The sequence below is a fragment of the Anabrus simplex genome, chromosome 1 (genome assembly GCF_040414725.1).
Source record: "Anabrus simplex isolate iqAnaSimp1 chromosome 1, ASM4041472v1, whole genome shotgun sequence".
In the NCBI taxonomy this organism is placed as follows: domain Eukaryota; kingdom Metazoa; phylum Arthropoda; class Insecta; order Orthoptera; family Tettigoniidae; genus Anabrus; species Anabrus simplex.
This window is the reverse complement of record NC_090265.1, coordinates 1,388,310,248-1,388,325,956: the sequence shown is the minus strand read 5'-3', so window position 1 is coordinate 1,388,325,956 and position 15,709 is coordinate 1,388,310,248. Positions and strand designations below refer to the sequence as shown.

The window sequence follows — 15,709 nt, the reverse complement described above, 5'->3', positions numbered from 1 at the left end:
CCCCACCCACAAAGGATTAGAATAAGTATATTCATTCATTAATGTGTTTAAATCGTACGTTTATAAGTATTTATTTTTTATACATTCATACTGACAGTGAGTAGGCTTCAACATTGTTTTCTTCAGTGTAGCAACTCCTATAAATATAAGAGAAGGTGCAGCTATTCATGCACCTTCATCTATACTTGCAGGAATTGTAAGGTGTTATCTAATATTTGCTGGCATTAGAAAATGGAGGGGAAAAGGAGAAAGTCGTAAGCTAAAAGAAGAAATAAACAAAATAAGAAGCAAAACCCACAGAAACTGTCTTTTTTATTTTTTACCACAATCGGAAGCACCCAGGAAAGCTAACTTCACCTTTGCTGTCTGACAGAGGTCGTGAACGTGGCGACTCCAGGAATTCCTCTTTTTCCTTTCCTGTAAATAGAAGTTGTTTATTACTACTGTTTTATTATTAATGTTCCTAGTACTCGTGCACTTACTCTGAAAGCACGAATCACCGAATTTCATTTAAGCCTACCTACTTTCCACAATTGACATCGTATTGAGAAGTATACTGCGAACAACGGTACAGTTATATATTGCTAGAGAATTACATATCAACTCACATAAAAACATAATTATTTGAATTTAACTCGCAAAATATTCAATTGATCAGCACAGTATTCGAGCTATAAAATAGTATAGTGCTATAGTTATCATAGTGGACGCAAAATTACATCGGTATTACCATACACAATGAAGGTGGTGGTGGGGATAGTTGTTTTAAGAGGAAGTACAACTGGACGACCTTCCTCAAAACGAATAAATGACTCCCAGAATTATTTATTTCAACCAATGTTAATCTCTTAAAGCATTCTGCGATCAACTATACTACTACTAATACTAATAATACGGCCTCACCTACCGTCTACGTACATTTGAATCTAACGCCATCAAGGCTGCCTGCTTATACATTTCGACGCTCCATTTTACTCTATCATATGACAAAGTAACACGGATCTCTCTTGGACGACCAATGGCTGAGTTTTTAATTAATTTTACCAGGTGAACACCAAATGTGACACCATTTTACATGCCAACATAATAAGACATGGAGTGTCGAATTGACTTTTTGCCATCCTTCAAAAATCTGACTACCTCTCCCGTATCTCGGGATCGTTATTATTACAGTGATACTAACTCCACAATATACTAGAATGAAATATATTTATTTTTATCTATCAAACCGTTCAATGAAAAAATACCACCCCTAGCTTATTATCACTTGCTGACTTTTTTTGCTATTGGCTTTACGTCGCACCGACACAGATAGGTCTTATGGCGACGATGGGATAGGAAAGGCCTAGGAGGTGGAAGGAAGCGGCCGTGGCCTTAATTAAGGTACAGCCCCAGCAGTTGCCTGATGTGAAAATTGGGAACCACAGAAAACCATCTTTAGGGCTGTCGACAGTGGGATTCAAATCCACTATCTCCCGGATGCAAACGCACAGCCGCGCGCCGTTAAACGCACGGCCAACTTGCCCGGTTACTGATTATTTACCAGATTAGTACTTTGATGAAACTGTTACTAGCCAGCAGAAATGGCCCCTAGAATGGTTTATATGTGTTAAAGTTACACTCATAAAGATTATGAAAAAATGTCTTATTAGTGTCATACAATATCGGATCGAAACGTTGATGTTACCACAAAGACGCACACACGAAATGCTGTGAAATGTGTACATTATTTTATTTACAAATTATGTATACATATTCTACACACACACACTAATAAACTACCACCGTGAACAAAGCACTGTTACGAGGAATAAGTGCACACTTGCCTGTCAAACAACTACCAACGTAACAAGTTCACATACTTGACTTTAAACACTCGGCTAACACGACTCCCACACAAGTTTTGTTAAAACAATTCAACTCTACTCCCCAAGACTGCCTCTTTATATACGCTGCCTGGCCAGGGTCTAGAAGAATATGACACAATATGTTTCCTCGAAATTTCGAGTCTCCAATGGCCTATTTACCTGCCTGACCGAGGCGGTAAAGGCGTGCTCGGTTCGTCCGGAAGGACGTGGGTGCGAATCCCCGTCAGGAAGTCGTAAAATTTAAGAAACAAGTTTTCCAGTTCCGGAGGTCCATATGACCCTGAGGTTCACTCAGCCTACACCAAAAATGAGTACCAGGTTAATTCCTGGGGGTAAAGGCAGCCGGACGTAGAGCTAACCACTCTACCCCATCAAGTGCCGAGGTTACGAATAGTGGAAGCCTTTACCTTGCACCACTCCAAGGGCCTTCATGGCCTGTACGGAGATGACTTTGCTTTGCTAATGACCTATTTACAATGAAAAATGTTCTATACAATTCAAGTGACAAGATGCGTTTCTGGACTATTACCACGTGTTGCACAATATTGCATTGGATTTATACATCATATTGTCCCCTTCAAATTTGGCTATCATAAGATTATTTACGACAAGCCGACATTAAAATTTTTATTGTTCACCGGGAGTTGTATTCATCATTTGGAAAGATGTGTTTGAGCACCAAACTGTTTTTTTCTGTCGTTTAGAGGGACAATGTATTGATCCGTGTTCGACTGAGTGCAGGGTAGATCACGTGACAAACCAGTGTTCCCAAGCGAGCCACACGCCGACAACCTGTGCTGCGAACAGGCAAGCTTCTAGAAACATTCACAACCAATTACAAGACACCCCGTGAACCAATCATCGTCTCTAAAAATTACACACCTCCAGAGCGAAGACTATAAAACGTCATGTTCGCAGTAAATCACTCTTTACTACGCCACTCTCTGTTTTGTTCTACTTTGCTCTGCTGCTGCTCTAATCAAGGCTACTCTTTCATCGGAACCACGTGGGAGGAAAATTCAGCCGTGCAAGGAGACATCCGCTCTGCTAAAGTTAGTGTAATTATATTATCAAATCTTATGGAGTGAATCTCAACATTAGTGATCCAAATTATGTTTATTTCTCCACGAGAACATTTAGTATTCCAGCGTGTGTGTACACATTTTAATATCTGTTGTATTAGTTACAGCCTACACTTCTGGAACGTGACGGAATTCATCCCAGTGAATCGCCGTGTACATCAAGATGGATTCTTCCTCAACAATGTGCATCTTAATTTCATCGTGGGACGTCTACTGCCGTGTCTCCATGACCTTCTAAACATGTAAGACACTTCTGGTCGGACAGGGAGACCGACGGGAAAAATGCCGGGATGACTGACTTCAACCTGGAATCGAACCTCATCTAAACTTGAGTACCATTTTAACTGTTTATTTTCTTTCTCATCTTTGTAAAACTAGAGGATTTTTCTTCTCTAAATTGTAGCTCTATTAGTTTATGTTGTAGATTGAGTTATTTCATTTTCCATTTCTTGAGTTGTCATGGTAGTCGAGTTATGTGTGTGTGACTGAAATTTGAAATCTATTAAATTAGCTGTGTAGTCTGTCTTTGAATGAGTTCTCATACATAGGATTCAGACATTTAAAAATCACTGACCATGCGATAAATCTCATTTGTTTACCTCTGATATTGGAAATAATCTGGATTGGAGTTACGTGTAAGGTTTGTGAGATAGGGTCGAATTTAGTGTCATTTTAAGATCACTTGCATTCTTTCGGATCGAGTCATCTTTCACGACATTTCAGGAGGACTGATAGATCTATTAATCACTTAAAATAATAATAAAATTAAGTAAAGATCGGGTTAAGAGTGGAATTAAACGGTCGTGAGCTATAAATTATCTTAGATTCCTCATATGTGAGATTTAATGTGCTCAGTTCATGATGCGCCTGGAATATGGCAGTCCTGCAGGATATTAATTGAATAATTTATTAATTGGAGAATGTATTAGTGAAGGATTTGTTGTTGTGTCTTTGAGAGCACAACGCTATTTATTATAAGTGGAGCACACGTTGAATACATTTCATGAATAGGGAGTAATAATAATGTGATTAAGGCTCACGAACGCTGCATTTGCAACTTGTAACCCATGTGATGGTGATGATTATGAAATTCTATTAGAATCTTCAAATATAAATTTCAGAAATTTAGATGAACGTTGCTGTTTTATGAGTATTTAATTTCAAGTGATGCCACGAATTTCGATCACTAGCCACTATTGGAGTAAGAATATTTCCAGACACGAATTCATCCTCCGGATATTATTGACGCGGCCATGCTAAAAACAATGAATTAATTTATAACGGCAGAATTCGTTGTAACTATTGTATATAAAAAGTACGTGTTACCTTGTGTGAATGTGGTGTATGTGTTGTAATTATGAATATTTTCCATGTTTTCTATTGTTTAATGCAATTTAATCTGGTCGTGCGTTTAATGCAACAGCACGGATTGTGTTCAACGTTGTTTTGCCACCATGATGACTTGTTTATCACACCTTAAGAAACAATTTTTATGAGATTAGTGTCGAGTAAGACTTGGCTAAAATTTAATTTACATTTTCTAAAGATTTAGGTGAAAGATCGTCTCGTTATTTTTCCGCAAAGGCAAGCGATTTATTAATTAATCTTTAACTAACTCACACGTAGATATGAGAAAATTTTCAATGCATTTATATTAAAATTCCAAAATATCTTCAAACTGACTTGAAACTTTCAATGCCATGCAAATATAAATTTAATGTTCACGAACGGCATAATCAGCTTGAGTTTAGGTGATAACGAGTAATGATAATAATAATTAATTGGAAATCCTCTTAATTAGGAAAATGTGTATTATAATTACCATGATAATTATTTAGTGAGATACAGTAATTTATAAACATGATCGTGTGACGATAAAGGTAAAATGCTACACAGATAATGTTGGAGATTAATAATTATTAATTAATTATAAATTTTGGAATTAATTTTGATTTTCCATCAGAATTTCTGCTGGTGTTATTAATGAACGTTATACACTTTAGTCATTGAAATTCATCAGAATTTAACATTGACCACGTGTTGAGATTACTATAAATTAATGGAACCTCAAATTAATTTTATTATGGAGTAATAAGTGAGATAGCTGCCTACTAATTTTGTGTAAATCCTCATTGAAGTCTCTGGATACTTTTATTTAAATATTTTTAATTTTTGAAGGCAGTGACGGTCTAATCTTTGGTTAATTTTCATTCCAGAACAGTAAGACTAGAGGACGAGGATTACATTTTGGTTGTTAATTACTACAGGAAGATCAGACATTATGAAAGCTCATTGTAATTAAATCCTAGCAAGGATATTTTTGTGTTTTGGATGCTTATGTTAATAAATGTAAGAGTGTTGTTTTTTAAATGTTTTTTGCTTGGTCGTCACACCTTTCCCTTAAATGCCTCTAAAAACGGAAAGCCAGGAACGAACGGTCCACCCCGGGATCTCTCGCTCACTGGCTGGGCTTAGCTCGGCAATAATGGGGGCAATATTTACAGGTAATAATAAGTTTTGTGCTATTAATTACGTGTTCTTACCTTAAATAAACTCATATTAATATACACACAGCAGATGTTTCATGACATAATCTCACAAATAATACGATCGTATTTAACGCAAAATTTCACGTTGGCTCGTTGTTCTACCTTTATGTCTGTGATGTAATCGTAGGCTACCACAAACACGAGTTCACAAAAACACAACTTCAACAACTATCTATGTTAACACCGCGATACGTCCGGGTACACTGCCTTATCAAGGTTGACGGTTACCACAGCGGCTAGTGCAACCCTATGCTGCCATCTGGTGGCCGCACTGCAGAGCTAGTCCGGGAACCTTTGGTCCGACCTTGTAAGTCAATGGCAAATATTAAGGGAGATAAGGAAAGTAACGCCAGTGGAATTAACTTCCTTCTGTGATCCTCTAAAATAATACATGGTTATGGAGGTGCAACTCTCGAATAATTAGTGAACTGATAGCACGCTTCAAATTAAAATGGCATACTTTAGCACTTCAGTATGTAACGTAAGGCTATCAGTGAAACTGAGTTTGAGCAATTCTTGGTATACCGGTCGAAGATATTTCTCGAAGTCGTAAACAAGATGAAGGGAATAATTTATGGACTGGTCTAATACCTCCAGGCCATCAGGCTGGGCAGCAGCCATCTCCGCAGGCCAAAGTCCTCAATTGGCTGTGTGTGCCACCGGTTTGTCCGTTGTGGTATAGACCAGCTACAAAATTGGTTAGTGTTAACTGATACCAATACTCTTTTCCGTAAGTGAGCAATCGATAACGGGTCTCGTATATATTCTCTGCTGTTATTTTCCCATACATTGAAGCGTCATCTGTTAAATACATAGCGTTTCTCAATCTGACAGTAATTATGATGCCGAATAGCACTGATCGCGTAACTAAGTCAACGTCGATATTGCATTACATATTTAAATAAAACACGCCGACCTCAGTGGTCGGATAATAACTGACCTAAAACTCCCAAAGTTGCAGGTTCGAACCTTGATGAAGTCGGTGTTGTCTGAGAGTAGTTCAATGAGAGACACTCCGAGTAGTAGGCTTCATGACATAGCTATTGAAAGTACTTTAACGGAATGTCATCATTAAATAAAACAATATAAGAACTTGCAACGCGAGAGAGCAACACAAAATTTGGCTAAAACCGAAGAATCTGCCACATTAAAGACCCAGTACATACGATGGTATTTGGTCCATTAATAGCTTAGGTAAGATGGTAAGCGCAGAAAGAAGGCATCTTATTTCCTTTTATTTCTCTCTGTCGGTGCGATGAAAAGAAAATTGTACAAAAGAACATATATTTTTATTATTATCTGCGCTTATTTAGACACAATATTTTACTGTTTTACCAGCTGTAGTACCAGTCGTTGACGGGACAATGACTTGCATGTGTATGATGACATTTTTGTCGACCCCTCACAATATTCCCCAGATTCTGACGCACATAAGTGGACATGCCTCTCCCATCACCGGATTGTTATGACGAACTCGCTTCCTTGCTCTCTGTGGCCCTGTACAGTTTTTATATTCTTCTGTATTACTGCTGAACTTGACTTGATCACTTCCTTCCGGTTTAAAAGAAAGCCAAGTATTGGGTTAACGTTTTAAAAATACTAACAAATGTAAAAAGCGTTCAAAACGTTGCCGGAACGATGTCCAAAATTTCTCTTCATAGTCTACAGAGTTAGTTACAGACTCTTGGACTTAACCTTTGACACGATTGCAACATATTTCCTTTATTTTTGGCTATATCGGAAAAGAACAAAAACACAACTAGCCTTGAGTTACTTTCTAGAAAAACCAACCGTTTAAGAGTGATAAGTCGAATTTTACGCTTTAGGCCCCTTCTTAAGCACCCCTTCTTTCTGAAATTTTTCGACGACTTATAGCTAATATCAGACTCGACCTTATTCTAAACTGAAATAGCAAATTTCATTAAAATCCACCCATCAATTTTCCCATGTTGCTGTGACAGACACACAAAAACATTAAACTGAACTCGATATAGGTCATTAAAACGTCAGAATTCCTGTCAGCATACTAACAGAACGGAATATCGCGTTTAACATCAATGCCATCATCTGACATGTTCGATCAAATGAAAAAGGGCACAGTTTCTCACTTTTCACGAACGGTACTACGCTGTCGTTCTAATAATGACAAGTTCCAGAGCTAAAATGACCCGGCCACATACGCGGATGAACACTGCTCTGCCGTTTTCCGTTGTGTGCACACTACCGATTCCTAACAGAGCCTCCTGGCAGGGATCGAATACAATATAATTATTAAATTAATGTAGTAGTGGTCCACCTTTCAATACTATAATATGTAATATTATAAATTACATTAATTAATTAGGGACTAGTTTCGGCCGGGGCTGGCCATCTTCAGCCTTAATGTAACACATCTAATAACTAAACAAATGTACATGCACACAATTGACATAAAACAAATGAAACAAATATATACAAATTGACATTTAAAAACTGTTTCATTTGTTTTATGTCAATTGTGTGCATGTACATTTGTTTAGTTATTAGATGTGTTACATTAAGGCTGAAGATGGCCAGCCTCGGCAGAAACTAGTCCCTAATTAATTAATGTAATTTAGAATATTACATATTATAGTATTGAAAGGTGGACCATTACTACATTAATAATTATATTGTACTTACAATTCAATACGGATCAGAACCATGACGTTTATAACCTATGAGGGATCGAATAGCTGGAATACTATGATGAACCAGTGCGTCATGTAGTTATCAGAACATGTATGAACCACAGGAATGGCATGTTAAAAGATAATCTAACTCCCCAGTTACTTTCCGCCAATATTCAGACAGGCTTTTTTACTTGACACGCAACAGCAATACCATCTACCGGAAATCAGTGGCAGAAGACAAGACAAACCATCATACAACAAACAATAGTCAATGTAATGTTATTGTTGATCAATTTTATGGACTTTCGATATTGTAGGCCTTCGCATCTATTTTTCTTCCGACTGTGATATCTAATGTAAAGGGCGTCCATCTTCCTCCTTTCAGGATCCTTTTCTACAATTGCTTCAGAAACTCAGCCAAACTGACGCTGTTACAAAAGCACAAATAACTGGCCCGGAATTGTAGCCCACTCAGATAGTAAGAAATTGACTAACAGAAGTGAGGATGGAAATTATAAGTTTGGTGAAAACGAGTGGAAGGTTTTATGAAGCTGTATAAAGATGTGTATTAAGGAAATGTTTCCAGTGTTCCTTTATCCGTCAAATTGTAATTTTCCTAACGAATATGAAGCTTCAGTTTACTAAATCGGACACCCACTGTAACACAGTTGATTTATTATGTAGAGCGTTAATCTCGCCATTCGCTGTGTCAGCAGTTATTGGAAACAGAGTATATGCTGCGAGTTACATGAACGAATCCGGGCAACTCTTCGATCTCGAGAAGGAAGGGACTGTGTACACAGGACACAATCAGTACAAGGTGACGAGGCAGTTTCCAGTCTTCTAGTTCTTGTTCCACTTAGCACCATAGCTTGTAGAGTTTGTCACGTGCAATCGCTCATCCAGCTGTGAAAACCTGGAGCGAACTATTGCATTTTCTGAATTTACGTGAGGTATTAACAGCGATAACAACAGTAATTTAATTATTATAAACTGTAGTTCAGCTGATAGAGTAATGTTTGCAAGTAACAGAAGTTGTTTGTGCTGCTTTTAGCGTCTGCAGTAATCTCAAACTCCGTACTTAAAGAAACCGGAAGTGAATGCAGGAGAGTTAGTTCTTAATTTGGACTGAGATATCGGGCTAGCTTTTCAACAACGAAGACAAATTTTGTTAACAGAAACGAAATGTCTGGAGCTTCATTCCGCTACTTTCAACGTACATGAAGATACAATGATTGATCTAAGAGGTACTAAAAGGAATATGATTTCTACATTTCTGTATTTTAAATTCTGGAATTACAATACTATTTCAGAACAATATATTTTAATAATTTTCTTGGATTCATCGTAAGAGTTACAGTTTGTATTTTAACCAATAAACTATCGCCTCTAAGTCGTCTCAAGGTAAGTGAGCGCAGAGGCTTCACAGCGGCAGTCGATAGAAAATATTGAAAGCGGTACATCAAGGCACGAGTTTATGAAAATATCAATAGACACAGAGCCCAACAGTAATTAACCACATGCCAGAAGCATAAAACCTGATTAGATTAAGTGTAAATACAATCAATTGCTTAAGATCCTCTAAATGTTCCAAATTAATTCAAGAGTAACTGTATATCTTGTGAGCATGAACTCTGGGACTTACAGGTGTATATGGAATCCGAATAGCTTGTAAAAGGCTTCCCATTTCAATAATTTCACAAATACAGACCAAAATTCGAACCTCGGCCGTCGTAGTGATAAATTAGTATGCCAATGAGAAATGACGCTTGGATCCATAATTTTTTTTCCATTGGTTTAACGTCGCACCGACTTATGGCAACAAAGGGTTAAGGTAGGGCAGGGCTAAGACTGGAGAACAAACGACCATGGCTTAATTTACGGTAATAAGCCCATCATTTGTCTGGTGTGAAAATGGAAAACTACAGAAAACCATCTTCAAGGGTTGCCGACAATGGGGTTCGCAACCACTGCGGAGCAATCTCCTGAATCACCATCTTCTGAACGCAAGCTAACAGCTACAGGCCTGAAACGCACAATCAACTCACTCGGTAAACAATAAATCGAACGTCCGGTCCTTATAGGACTATTTGCCGTATTACATCTTTCCCTCAATCTTCTTATAAAAATATATTTCTCTGTAAGTTATTCGCACAATTATTCGCACAATTAATTAACGGCGAACAGTCATTTTTATATTAAAACATTTCGAAACTATTCTGATTTTTCCTGGCCTTTTTCCAGTTACTCTGCATGAATTTAGCTCAATTTTGTTGCCGGATGTCTTCCCTAACGCCAACCGTAGTGGAGGGATGTCATTGCTATTTCGTGTTTTTATAGTGGTTTTTAATATAATGTGTCATGATATAAATGAGGATGTGTATTAGGACGAGAATAAAATACAGACCTCAAGCTACAGAAATTCAAAGGAAGTGACAATTTCATTACACATCTATTCATTTCATAGCTATTTGGAAGATTCAATTGACAGAAGCGCAGGGTACCTAAATGTAATATGTCTTATATGAACATTATTCAAAATCATAACATGTTGATATTATTTAATAAACAACATCAGTAAAGGTAATATGATTTTCCACGTGAAAACATAAGCTGAGTAGGGTACATGTACTTACCATAATCTACTGTTAATTGCTGCAGGTGGTGGTGGTGGTCGTGGTGGTGATTATTGGTTTAATTGGAAGTACGACTGGGCAACGGAAAAAATGGAAGGGGTCCGAAACTTAGAAAAATGAAGACATCGGCCAAAGAGAGACAAGGGCTACGATCGGCGTGAAAATGAAATACTTCCTAGGCCTCACAAATAACATAAGGGCCAGAAAGTACAAGAGTTGACTTACGGAGGTCAGACGGGATAAATGAAAGTGAGGAGTCTGGTACGAGTTAGTGGAAGCAATGCCAGAACTCAGCAAAGGGCCAAGTGGTCGCCAAACCACGATTCCAAGCTAAGAGCCCCTGGTGCTCTCAGTTACTGGGATCATTGGTGTGGAAAGGTAAACAACTGGTGATGTTACACGTTGCGCTGCTCTCATGCTATGGTGAATAATAATAATAATAATAATAATAATAATAATAATAGATTTTACGTCCGTTTACGGAAAAACGAGGTGAATAGTACAGTATTACAGACATCGATATTATGGACAGAAAACATTCAGAACTCTATACAAGATCGTGTCTCGAAAACTATTGCCCAAATTATACGAAGGAAGCTACCCTACCAGAGACCGATTTTCGACAACCGGATATACGACAGCTAATTGATGAACATGATTTAATTCCTTCAAAAATTCGATAAAAGAAATGTGATCTTAGCTTCGAAGGCAATGTCCAATTTCAAAGTGTATGGTGGCTTTCTGCGTTCTTGAAAAAAAAAAACACCCAGCGTGTGGCTGCGCGGTTTGGGTCATGTGCAGTAGGTGTCAGCTTGTTTTCGGGAGATAGTGGGTTAGAACTCTACTGTCGGCAGCCCTGAATTATGAGCACGGTCGCTTCTTTCCTACTCCCAGCCATTTCCTTTCTCATCGTCGCCATCAGACATATTTGCGTCGGTGCGAAATAAAAAATAAATAAATGAAAATCACGATTTATTTGTTGCTGCAAAACTACCTCACTCCTGATTGTGCCCTGTACACCTCATTTTGGTACCGCCATCGGGTTTCGGTGATGCATTTTGAGAATCCAACCAGTCTCCTGGCTGGAGACTTAACAGACGGACGGAATGAAAGACTGCATTCTCCCATTGTCCTTTTAAGAGATTTTAAGAAACATTTTACATTTGTACAGAACCTGTCGAGTCGTGATCAAGCCAATCTTCATAACTTGTTTTAATATTGAGACGCCATCAATAATTATAGAGTAATTCTCCAGGGACACAAACATCCGGAGGATTAAATGTTCTTTCTCGCGTGGCTACCTGGTGCAATACCTTCCAGAAAGTCGATGGGAGCCTTTTTTTTTAGCGATAAAGCAGCATACTATATGTCGACCACTACTTTCTGTACACTATACTTGCTATACAATATACAGTGGCATCATCTCGAAACCTAACACACTCATCGCCACCGCTACCACTTCCCTCGTCATCACCAACGCTGAAAACTGCATGAAATAAAAATTAAATTTCCATGCAAATATGTACAATAACTTTGACTCTGCAAGCTTACAGTTATATAGGATATGTGAAAAAACAAAAAAAACTAGCAACATAATATGAAATATTAAAATGTTTAATCGTAAAGATAAAAATACTATTACTTACAAGAGCACAAACACATCATTCCTACCCTTTCTTACATTTTGACCAAAACTGATTTTTGAAAAACTATGAGATACAATCATTGTCTCCATAATCTCTGTTTCTTGTTTCTGTCCACAAAAATACTCTGATGAACGGAAAATGTCCCTTCAACATCACAAGAATTGAGGGGCAACATTTTAAATCGGGCAATAAACTGTTATGTCCGTATCATCATCGCCACAATAAATTTATAGATATGTCCTATACATTCTCTTAACATCGGAATATGCACAAACAAATAATTGTCCAGTTGTACCTGCTCTTAAAACAATAATCGCCACAATCGGACAGATAGTGTTCCGGGTCTCACAGCAATGGGATCCCATGGGGTCATGTGCTGATAACGGAACCTCATGCTTTGTGATGATGTACGTGAGTCACATATATGTTACTCACTAAGGAGACCAAATATCGTATTGCCTCTACCAAGTTTCGCCACGCGACTGGTCAAGTCGGTCATTATTCATGAGTTATGTAATCACCAGGTGGTATTTTGAACACAATTCTTGTTTTCGGATGTGCAGTTAAATTAAACTGGGACAGTTTATAGCTCTTTACGCCTGCGGAAGTAAACTAATTTACAGTACCAATCTACACTTTATTTGCTTTTTGTTTATTCATATTTTACGACAGCATACAGTTCATTCGTAGTATGCTACCGTGCTAGAAGTGTATGTCTGCCTAAAACATAAAATACCGGGCGAGTTGGCCGTGCGGTTAGAAAAGCGCAGCTGTGAGTTTGCATCCGGGAGATTGCGGGTTCTAACCCCGCTGTTGACAGCCCTGAGGATTTTTTTCCGTGAATTCCCATTTTTACACCAGGCAAAAGCTGGGGCTGTACCGTAATTAAGGCCACGGCCACTTCCTGCCCACTCCTAGGCCTTTCCCATCCCATCGTCACCATAAGAATTATCTGTGTCGGTGTGACGTAAAAAATGTAAAAAAACATAAAGTCGCCTTATTCACAGTTCAATTATTAAGAAAGGGATTATGCCTGAATAAAAAACACCGTGTGTATTCGCTTTCCTCATTATTTGCAGCAGTAGAAAATGTTGGCAATAACAGTAGTATAATTGGATGGTTCTGCGGCCACCTCCACCTCGGGCTCCCAGAGGCCTCCTCCACCTCCGCCTCACGGGTGGCCCTCCCAAATGCCTCCTCCACCGCCGCCTCCCGAGGAGCCTTCCCAGAGGCCTCCTCCGCCTCCCGCGAGAAATTTGAATTGGTAAACAAAGCCACGTGCTTTTTGACAGCTATCACCGACAACAACGCATCGCTAACCTCAGTACTGCCATCTTGACGGGCCTAAACCTCAGTGGTACCAACTTAACCTAACTAGTGCGAGATTTGAATTTGTAAACAAATCCACGTGCTTTTTGACAGACAGCAACGCATCGCTAACCTCACTGCTGCCATCTTGACGGGCCTAAACCTCAGTAGTACCAACTTAACCTAACTAGCGCGAGATTTGAATTTGTAAACAAATCCACATGCTTTTTTGACAGCTGTCATCCGCCACCTTTAAACTACAGAGCACCGTGCTGCCCTCTTTATCGCAGTGGCTGCAAATTCGTCACCTGTCATCGGCAGTGCTGCCATCTTGACGGGCCTAAACCTCAGTAGTACCAACTTAACCTCACTAGCGCGAGATTTGAATCGGTAAACAAATCCACGTGCTTTTCTGACAGCTGTCATCCGCCATCTTCAATCTATAGAGCACAGTGCTGCCCTCTTTAGCTACTTACCTTTGAAATGTGGTGGCGGATAATTTGAAAAAATGCTTTTTGACAGCAGCCATCTTTGAGCACCGTGCCGCCCTCTTTAGCTACATACCTTTGAAATGTGGTGGCAGACAATTCCACGTGACAGCAGCCATCTTTGAGAACAGTGCTGCCCTCTTTGTGGTGGCGGGAAATTCCACGTGCTCTTGTTTGGAAACAAACTCACGTGCTTTTTTCTGACAGCTGTCATCAGCCATCTTGCATCATAAACCTCAGTGCTGCACTCTTTAGCTAGATGCCTTTGAAATGTGGTGGCGGCAATTTGAAAAATTCTACATTCTCTTATTTGGAAACAAACCTATGCGCTTTTTTTTTGACAGCTATCATCCGCCATCTTTAATCCAGAGAGCACCGTGCTGCCCTCTTTAGTTGAAATGTGGTGGCGGCAAAATCTACGTGCTCTTGTTTGGAAACAAACCCATGTGCTTTTCTAACAGCTGTCAATCGCCATCTTAATCCAGAGAGAACAGTGCTGCACTCTTTAGTTGAAATGTGGTGGCGGCAAATTCTACGTGCTCTTCAGCTGTCATCCACCATCTTTAATCAAGAGAGCACCGTGCTGCCCTCATTGTGGTGGCGGATAATTTGAAAAATTCTTTTTGACAAGCAGTCATCTTTAATCCAGAGAGAACAGTGCTGCCCTCTTTAGCTACTTACCTTTGAGGCGGTTAATTTGAAAAATTCTATTTGACAAGCTGCCATCTTTAATGAAAAGAGCATCATGCTGCTATCTTGCGGGTAATTTTTACGTCACAGCTGTCATCCACCATCTTGCATTGCTAACCTTAGTGCTGCCCTCTTTAGCTACTTACCTTTGAGGCGGACTATTTAAAAAAATCTATTTGACAAGCTGTCACCCGCCATCTTGCATCGCAAACCTCAGTGCTGCACTCTTTAGTTGAAATTTGGTAGCGGATAATTTGAAAAAAATATTTTTTGACAAGCAGCCATCTTTGAACACCGTGCTGCTATCTTTATCGTAGTAGCGAGCAATTTAAAATCTAGATGCTTTTTTCCTTACAGCTATCATCCGCCATCTTTAATCTAGAGAGCACCGTGCTGCCCTCTTTGTGGTGGTGGTAAATTCCACGTGCTTTACAAACCCACGTGCTTCTTGTCATCCGCCATCTTTAATCAAGAGAGCGCAGTGCCGCACTCCATGTAGTAGCGGATAATTTGAAAAATTCTTTTTGACAAACAGCCATCTTTATTCAACACAGTTACCGCTATCTTACATCGCTTACCTCGGTGCTACACTCTTTAGTTGAAATCTGTTGGCGGTAAATTCGAACAAGTTTAATCATACATCGGGAGAGCTAGAGTAAGCACGTGCTGCAGTGATGACGTCATCATGCATGTTTAGACTTGTCGGTTTTCTTAAGAGTAAGTCGGTGTAAAGGAAGGCAACAAGTATGCATCATAAAAACAAGAGTTTTCATGTGCAGGAGCGATGACGT

The 15,709-nt window shown here is 39.0% G+C and overlaps 1 protein-coding gene across 2 annotated transcripts in view; it reads right to left on the bottom strand.

The window, feature by feature from the left end:
• Nucleotides 1-287: 287 nt before the first annotated feature.
• The window catches only part of LOC136878923 (autophagy-related protein 16-1), a 415,189-nt gene continuing 399,767 nt past the window's right edge, over nt 288-15,709 (bottom strand). For both annotated transcript variants that reach the window (XM_067152540.2, XM_067152549.2), the window contains one exon: nt 288-417. In XM_067152540.2, the coding sequence (XP_067008641.2) occupies nt 313-417 (105 nt within the window). In that variant the 3' untranslated portion in view covers nt 288-312. The remainder of the gene's footprint in view (nt 418-15,709) is intronic.